Here is a 9,727-nt window from a genome sequence, read left to right as displayed (position 1 = left end):
CAAAATTGTAACGCTTTTAAATATCTGAATTAAAAGAAAAACCTCTTTCTTTATTTTTAATTTTGATTTTGTCTTTAATTAAACTATAACATCTAAAAAAAATTAGTGGAATGTAAATCGCAATTCCCGAATTTCCAAACTTAAGTTTGATTTAAAAAAATTAATTTTGAGCTTCAAAGATTCAAATTTATGTCGAAAAAGAATCTGAAAGATTTGAAAAAAATTTTCAAAAAATTCTAGGATTGGAAAATAATTTATATTTGAAAAGTTTAAACAAAATTGTAAACAAACTGTCGATTTTCAGGGATAATTTAAAATGATTTTTTATATATTTTTTTATTTAAGTTTATTTTTTATTCACTTTTTTTTAATTACTTTAAGAAAATATTTCAGAAAATTTGAAAAGTTTTCAAAAAGCAATCTGAAACAATCTTGAAAAGATTAAAAATTTTATATAAAACTCTTGAGAAATTTAGAAGTTGTTTTAAATGTTTTTAAATTAAAAATTATTCATGAATTTTTAAAAATAATTTTTCGAAAATCCTGGAAATTAAAAAAAACTTTCTTAAAATCTTCGAGATTCTTTTTTGACAATTTTGAAAATCTGTAAACATCTTTTTAAATATTCTCTTAAAATAATTTTTAAAACTGAAAAATGAGAAAAGCCTTTCAAAATTCTAAAAAAGTTTTCCAATTTTTCGTTTAAAGTCTGCAAAAATCTACATTACTAATTTTTTTTTAAGAGAATCAAAATTGTAACTTTCAAATCAAATTTATTCGTTTCAAATTAACAGCAAAATATTGCTAAATAATAAATTATTATTGCCTTTCTTGATTAATTAACAAAAAAATTGAATGGGTTAAAAATTGAATATTTTAGGCTGAAAAAATATTTAAAATTTAATTTCTAAAATTAAAATCTGGAAATTCTTGAAATTTGAACGAATTTCGAATTGTTTTGTCAAATCAATTATTGTTCCCTTTTATATTACTTAAAGTCCAGGCTCATTCAAAAATATTTTATTTATCTTTACAATTAATAAAATAAAAATATTTTTTAGCAAAAAATATCAACTTCAAACACTTTTAATTTTTAATTGTTTAAATCTTCAAGACTGCGTTTTAAAATACTTTAAATTAAAAATAAAAATCTAAAATGGAAAAATTTTAGAGTAAAATATTTTCGAATTATGCATCGCAAAAAGAATGATCTTTTTGTAGAATCTTCATCGTTGAAGTTTCAACTATTTCGTTAAAAATTTAAGCATTTTGTTTCAAATCCTTCCTTTGTGGTAAAAAAAAATCTTATTTTTTGAAAAATCATGTATTTTGTTAAAAATTCGTCTTTTTTTAACTCAACGGTTTTTTATTAGAAATAAATACTTTTTTGGTTTAAAAATTCAACTACTTGGCTGGAAATTCAACTAATTTGTTAAAAATTTATTTATTTTTTTTTATTAAAGATTTATCAATTTGTTAAAAAATTTAACTATTTTGTTAAAAATTCGTTTTTTTTTTTTTGTTAGAAAATTAATCTTCTTGGTAAAAAATTCTTTTTTCTTCAAGACTTCAATTATTTGCTTCAAAATTAATTTTTTTAATTGAGTTTCATATCTTTAGTTGAAAGCTCATCTCTTTCTTAAAAATTGTGTTATTTTTTAGTCGAAAATTAATTTTTTAAATTAAAAGTTGAATTATTACATTTTTTGTTCGAAACTGATCTTTATTGGTAGAAAATTCAACTATTTGATTAAAAATTCATATATTTGAAAAAAAAGTGAATTATATTTTGTAGAACTAATTTATTTTTGATTAAATAAAGAAACATTTTTTTGGTTAAAATATCAAATAACGATATTTTGACTTGAAAACTCATGTTTTTGTTTGAAAACTAAATGAAATTGCTAAAGATTCAACCAATTTGTTGAAAGTTTATTTATTTTTGGTTAAAGATTCATCTCTTGAGTTGAAAATTTAAATATTAGGTTGAAAATTCAATAATTGGAATGAAATTAATGTATTTTGTTAAAAAATCGTTTTTTTGTGTGTAAAAAACTAATATTCCTGGTCAAAAAGACGTGTTTTTTTTTGAGAATTCAAACTATTTTATCAAAAATGCATATTTTCGATGAAAATTCTAATTGTTAGTTGAAACATTTTTCTTTTGTAGAATACTCTTCTTGATAAAAAAAATTTATCTTTTTTTAAGAATTAAAACTGTTTGGTTGAAAATGAATCCTTTTTGGTTGAAAATTCAAATATTTTGTTGAAAAATCTTATTTATTCAGGTAATTTTATTTATTTTTGATTTTTAAAAAACAACAGATTTTTGGTTCAAACATAAACTATTACATTCTTTGTTCAGAAATCTTATTTTTTGCTTGAAACTTAACTGTTTCGTTGACCCTTTTTTTCATTAAAAATGCGTATTTTTTTGAAAATTAATTTACTAAACTAATAGTTAAATTATTCCATTTTTTGTTCGAAATTGATCTTTATTCGTGGAAAATTCCACTATTTGTTTGAAAATTCATTATTTTTTGTGAAATTAATTTATTTTTAATTAAATTAAGAAACATTTTTTTGGTTGAAATATCAACTAACAACATTTTGACTTGAAAACTCATTTTTTTGTTTGAAAATTAAATGAAATTGCTGAAGATTCAACCAATTTGTTACAAATTTATTTTTTTTTTGTTAAAAATTCATCTCTTTAGTTGAAAATTTAAATATCTAGTTAAAAATTCAATAATTTTATTGAAATGAAATTATTTGGTTAAAAAATCGTATTTTTAAAAAAACAATAATATTCTTGGTCAACAAATTCTTTTTGGTTGAAAATTCAACTATTTTCTTGAAATTATTCCATTTTTTGTTAAAAATTATCATTTTTATTTGAAAAAATTTTTTTAGTAGAATACTAATCTACATGGTAAAAATTGTCATCTTTTTTGATCATAAATAAAATTGTTTGGTCGAAAATGAATCCTTTTTGCTTGAAAATTAAATTATTTTGTTGAAAAATATTATTATTTTGATAATTTCATCTAATGCTTTTTTTTTTAAACAACAGATTTTTTGTTGAAATATAAACTATTACATCCTTGTTGAGAATTCTACTTTTTTGTTTGAAACTTAACTGTATTGTTGACCCCTTTTTTTTAAATTTAACCATCTTCTGGATTTTTTTTTGTTTAAGATTCATAATTTTAGTAGAAATTATTCATAATTTTGGTAGAAATTATTCCATTTTTTGTTGAAAATTATAATTGTTATTTGAATTTTTTTTATAATACTAATCTTCTTGGTAAAAAATTAATTCTTTTTGCTTGAAAATTCAATTATTTTGTTGAAAAATATTATTATTCTGATAATTTCATTTAATTCTTATTTTTTTTTAACAACAGATTTTTTGTTGACATATAAACGAGTACATTATTTGTTGAGAATTCTACTTTTTTGTTTGAAACTTAACTGTTTTGTTGACCCTTTTTTTTTAAATTTAATAATTTTCTAAATTTTTTTTTGTTTTTGAAGATTCATAATTTTGGTTGAAATTATTCCATTTTTTGTTGAAAATTATAATTGTTATTTGATTTTTTTTGTATAATACTAATCTTCTTGGTAAAAAATGAATCCTTTTTGCATGAAAATTCAATTATTTTGTTTGAAAAATATTATTAATTTGATAATTTCATCTAATTTTATTATTTTTTTAACAAAAGATTTTTGATTGAAATATAAACTATTACATTGTTTGTTAAAGATTCTTCTTTTTTGTTTGAAACTTAACTGTTTCGTTGACCTTTTTTTTTAAATTTAACATTTTCTGGATTTTTTTTGAAGATTCATAATTTTCGTTGAAGGATCGTCTTTTTTATTAAAAATGCGTATTTTTATGTTGAAAATTAATTTTTTAAATTAACAGTTGAATTATTACATTTTTTGTTCGAAATTGATCTTTATTGGTGGAAAATTCAACTATTTGTTTAAAAATTCATATATTTTGTTGAAAATTCATTATTTTTGGTAGAATTAATTTATTTTTAATTTAATAATAAAACATTTTTTGGCTAAAATATCAAATAGGATATTTTGCGTTGAAAATTCATGTTTTTTTTTAATTCAATTAGATTGGCGAAGATTAAACTCATTTGTAAAAAATTAATTTATTTCTGACTGAAAATTCAATAATATTCTTGAAATTCATTTATTTTGTTAGAAATTCTTTTTTTTCGTAGAAAAATAATTTTCTTGGTCAAAAAGACGTTTTTTTTTTTTTTGTTGAGAATTTGACTATTTTGTCAAAAATGCATATTTTTGGTTGAAGATTCATAATTTTAGCTAAAATTATTTCATTTTTTGTTGAAAATTATCATTGTTATTAGACATTTTTTTTTCAAACTGTTTGGTCGAAAATGAATCCTTTTTGCTCGAAAATTCTATTTTTTGTTAAAAAATCTTATTTTTTGGTTAATTTCATCTATTTTTGATTTAAAAAAAAAACAGATTTTTAATGAGACTTAACTGTTTCGTTGACCCTGTTTTAAAAAGAATTTAAACATTTCGTGGATTTTTTTAAGATTCATAATTTTTGGTAGAATGAATATATTTTTGATTTAATAAAGAAATTTTTTTGTTAAAATATCAACTACGAAATTTTGTTTTGAAAATCCATGTCTTTTTTTTTAAATTCAATTATATTAACAAAGATTTAACTAATTTGTTTATATATAATTTATTTTTGGTTGAAAATTAAATAATTTGATTAAAATTAATATATTTGGTTAAAAAATCGTTTTTTTTTCTCTAAAAAACTAATATTCTTGGTCAAAAAGTCCTATTTTTTTAATAGAAAATTCAACTATTTTGTCAAAAATGCATATTTTTGGATGAAGATTTATAATTTTATTTGAAATTTTCCATTTTTTTTTTTAAATTCTAATTGTTAGTTGAAATTTTTTGTTGGTAGAATTCATCTTTTTTAATTAAAAATAAAACTGCTGGGTCAAAAATGAATCCTTTTTGGTTGAAAATTCAAGTATTTAGTTGAAAAATCTTATTTTTTGGTTAATTTCACCTATTTTATTATTTTTTTTAAACAAATTTTTGGTTGAAATATAAACTATTACCTTCTTTATTAAAAATTCTTCTTTTTTGTTTTGAAACTTGACTGTTTCGTTGACCCTTTTTTTTTAATTTAACCATTTCGCGGATTTTTTTTAAGTTTCATAATTTTCGTTAAAAGATCGTCTTTTTTATTAAAAATGTGGATTTTTTTTCGAAAATGAATTATTTTAAGTAATAGATGAATGATTCCAATTTTTGTTCGAAACTGATCCTTACTGGGTACATTCTTTGTTGAGAATTCTTCTTTTTTGTTTGAAACTTAACTGTTTCGTTGACCCTTTTTTTTAAAGAATTGACCCATTACCGAAGATTTAACTAATTTGTTAAAAATTAATTTATTTCTGATTGAAAATTTAATAATTTGATTGAAATTAATGTATTTTGTTAAAAAATCTTTTTTTTGTGTGTAAAAAACTAATATTCCTGGTCAAAAAGTCGTGTTATTTTTTAGAATTCAAACTATTTTATCAAAAATGCATATTTTTTATGAAAATTCTAATTGTTAGTTGAAATATTTTTTTTTTAGAATACTAATCTTCTTGATGAAAAAATTTCATCTTTTTTTTAAGAATTAAAACTGTTTGGTCGAAACTTTTTGGTTGAAAATTCAAATATTATGTTGAAAACCCTTATTTTTTTAGGTAATTTTATTTATTTTTGATTTAAAAAAAACAACAGATTTTTGGTTCAACCATAAACTATTACATTCTTTGTTGAGAATTCTTCTTTTTTGTTTGAAACTTAACTGTTTCGTTGACCCTTTTTTTTTTTAATTTAACCATTTCGCGGAGTTTTTTTTTTTTGAAGATTCATAATTTTCGTTGAAGGTTCGTCTTTTTTTAATTAAAAATGTGTATTTATTTGTCAAAAATTAATTTCTTAAACTCATAGTTCAGTTATTCCATTTTTTGTTCAAAATTGATCTTCATTGCTGGAAACTTCAACTAATTGTTTAAAAATTCATTATTTTTGGTAGAATTCATTTATTTTTGATTTAAGAAAGAAACAATTTTTTTGTTGTTAAAATATCAACTACGACATTTTGCCTTGAAAAATCATGTTTTTTGTTTGAAAATTCAATTAAATTTGCTAAATATTAAACTAATTAGTTAAAAAAAAATTTATTTCTGATTGAAAATACAATAATTTTATTGAAATTAATGTATTTTGTAAAATAAATCGTTTTTTTTTTTTGTAAAAAAACTAATATTCTTGGTCAAAAAGTCGTAGTTTTTTGTTAATAATTCAAATATTTGGTCAAAAAATCATATTTTTGGTTGAAGATTCATCATTTTAGTTGAAATTATTCCATTTTTTGTTGAAAATTATCATTGTTATTTGAAAAAATTTTTTTAGTAGTATACTAATCTTCTTAGTCAAGAAATTTCATCTTTTTTTATTAAAAATAATACTGTTTGGTCGAAAATGAATCCTTTTTGGTTGAAAATTCAATTTTTTTGTTGAAAAATCTTATTTTTTGGTTAATTTCATCTATTTTAGATTTTTTTAAACAACAGATTTTTGGTTAAAATATAAACTATTACATTATTTCTTGAGAATTCTTTTTTTAACTTAACTGTTTCGTTGACCCTTTTTTTTTAAATTTAACCATTTCGTGGATTTTTTTTAGTTGAATTATTCCATTTTTTGTACAAAATTGATCTTTATTGGTAAAAAATGCAACTATTTTTTTGAAAATTCATATATTTTTTGTTTGAAACTTAACTGTTTCGTTGACCCTTTTTTTTAAAAAACTTAACCACTACGACATTATGCTTTGAAAATTCATTTTTTTTTAATTCAATCAAAATGCCGAAAATTCAACTAATTTGTTAAAAATTAATTTATTTTTTGTTGAAAATTCAATCATTTGATTGTAATTAATGTATTTTATTAAAAAATCATTTTTTTATTTGTAAAAAATTAATATTCTTGGTAAAAAAAAAGTCGTATTTTTTGTTGAGAAATCAACTATTTTGTAAAAAATCATATTTTTGGTTGAAGATTCATCATTTTAAATAAAATTATTCCATTTTTTGTTGAAAATTATACTTGTAATTAAAAATTTTTTTTGTGGTAGAATACTAATCTTTTCAGTAAAAAAATTTTATCTTTTTTTATTTAAAATCAAACTTTTTGCTTGAAAATAAATTCTTTTTGGTTGAAAATTAAACAATTTTGTTAAAATCTCATTTTTTGTTAATTTAATCTTTTTTGATTGAACACAAAAAAATTTTGTTTGAAGTATAAACTATTATATTCTTTGTTAAGAATTATTTTTTGTTTCAAACTTAACTGATTCGTTGACCCTTTTTTTTTAGAATTTAAACATTACGTGATTTTTTTTTTAAATTCGCATGTTTAAATACAAAAATAATTTTTCTACCTAAAAATTGATTTATAAACAATTAGAAAATTCAACTATTTTTGGTTAAGAATTCAAATTCATTTTTAAAAAAATTATTAATTAGTTCAAAATTGATTTTTTTTTTGGAAATGCCAATTTTGATTTAAATTCGTGTTTTTAGCTTGAAAATTCCAGAATTTGATTGATTTTTTTTTTCTTCCTAAACTAAAAAATTTTTTTCGGATTAAAAATACACAATTTTTTATTAAAATATTCCAAATTACTTTTTTCGCTGAAAATTCAACAATTTGGCATCAAATTGAAATATTTAGTACAAAATAAAATTTCTTGTAGAAACATCGTTTTTTTTTATTAAAAATTAATTCTCTTTAATAAAATTAGGATTAAAATCACTTCTATTGCTTAAACTATCAAGTTGAAAATTTATGCCATTTGCTAAAAATTAGTTTTTTTTTTAAAATCTTTTCGGTTGAAAATTCAACTTTTTAGTTAAAAATTTAAGGATTTTGTTTAAAATTTATCTTTTCTGGAACGAAAAGAAAAAATTATTTTTTCAAAAATTCAACTATTTTGTTAACAATGTATGTATTTTGTTCTGAATTTATATTTTCTGAAAGAAAGTGCATCTTTCTTTTATTAAAAATTCAACTGTTTAATTAAAAAGTAATCTCATATTTTCTGATTCAATTTCTTTTTAAATTACTTTTTATTTAAAATAAACATCTTCTCAAAAATTCATCTTTTTTTAGAAATTCTCAAATATTTTTTTAAGAAAACTAAAGAAATAGTAGAATTAGCAAAAAATGTATTGAAAATAGTGTATTTTTTTATGAAATAGTAGCAAAAATAGTGTCAGAAAAAAAAAATCAATTCTTACCAAAAAAGAAACGTTTCCACGAATAATGTTTATGTGATTTACAAAAGGTGTCACTCCGTTCATAATTTCAATATTCGTCATTGGTTTATAATGACTACCCCTGAAATTAAAAAGAAAAAAAAATTAATTAAATTAAAAATAATTCTAGTCAATAACACAAATTTCGTAATTTTTATTTTTCAAATTAATAATTATTCTTACGTCCCGCGTTTTTTTACCGCAAATGTGTGCGCCATTTTTATAAAACAATATCCTGCACAGTAAGAATCCCATCCTGCGTCATGAAAAGAATCCACCTCTAAAAAAATTGTTTAAACAAATTTAACAAATTTCCTAATATTGGGAAAAAACAATTTTTTTTTAATATAAATTTACCAAGCGTTGAATTATCCACGGAACATATTAGCGGTGAATTCAAAGTTAAATGTTTTCCTCGCGCGTCTTTGAAATAATAGTACAAAGTGTTTAGCGCATTGTTTGCGAATTTTTCTGAAAAAATATATTTAATAAATAATTTGTGTAATTTATAGTACAAAAGCATAAAATATAGACTTCAGAGCCCAAATTTTAATGAAAAAAAGAGGAAAATAGGGTGAATTTTTACGAAAATAGGGGAATAAATTTTTTAAACAAAATTAATATAGATACAAAATTTATTTATTGAATTTTGTAACCAAAGAAACAAATTTTCAAACCAAAGATGAATTTTTTAATGAAGGGTAGAGTTTCCAAGTTGAAAAGAAGAATAGTTTTAAATACAGTTGAGAACTAAAGCGAAAAATATGAATTTTTAATAAAATAGGTAGTTGAATTAACAAAAAAAAAAAAATTTTTTAACCCAACAGTTGCATTTACAACCAAATAGTTGATAATTTGACCGAAAAAGCTAAATTTTCAACAAATTATTTTAACTTTTTGCTAAATTAGTTTAAATTTCCGGCTATAAAGAGGAATTTTTTAGAAAACAGTTACATTTTCAAAAAGAAATTTAATTTTCACTAAGAAATGTGAATTTAAAAAAATTAGTGCTACTATTAAAAATTAATAAAAAACAAATTCTATTCAAAAAAGATAAACGTTCAAAAAAAAAGCTAATTTTACAATTAAAAAAGATGAATTTTTAAGAAAATAGTTCATATTTCAAAAACTAATGAAATTTTGAAAAAAAATAGTTAAAGTTTTAACAATAGTTGATTTTTCAGAAAAAAAATATTTCAAAGAAAGTAGTTGAATTTTTAAACAAATAGTTAAATTTTTAAGTCAAAAAGACAAATTTTTTAGCAGGCAGTTACATTTTAATAAAATAGTTCATTTTAATCAATAAATATGAATCTTTAATCAGAAAATATTTT

General features: G+C 19.7%; 1 protein-coding gene across 1 annotated transcript in view; it reads right to left on the bottom strand.

The window, feature by feature from the left end:
* Window positions 1-9,727, bottom strand: part of LOC117181777 (pre-piRNA 3'-exonuclease trimmer-like) — a 72,555-nt gene that overhangs the window by 39,367 nt on the left and 23,461 nt on the right. The window contains exons 6-8 of the mRNA XM_033374744.1: window positions 8,751-8,864; window positions 8,577-8,673; window positions 8,376-8,475 (exon numbers count right to left, since the gene is read on the bottom strand). Coding sequence (XP_033230635.1) covers window positions 8,376-8,475; window positions 8,577-8,673; window positions 8,751-8,864 — 311 coding nt within the window. The remainder of the gene's footprint in view (window positions 1-8,375; window positions 8,476-8,576; window positions 8,674-8,750; window positions 8,865-9,727) is intronic.

Source organism: Belonocnema kinseyi, chromosome 10 (assembly GCF_010883055.1).
Source record: "Belonocnema kinseyi isolate 2016_QV_RU_SX_M_011 chromosome 10, B_treatae_v1, whole genome shotgun sequence".
NCBI classification, from domain to species: Eukaryota; Metazoa; Arthropoda; class Insecta; order Hymenoptera; family Cynipidae; genus Belonocnema; species Belonocnema kinseyi.
The sequence above is the reverse complement of the archived record's forward strand: the minus strand, read 5'-3'. Positions and strand labels throughout refer to the sequence as shown.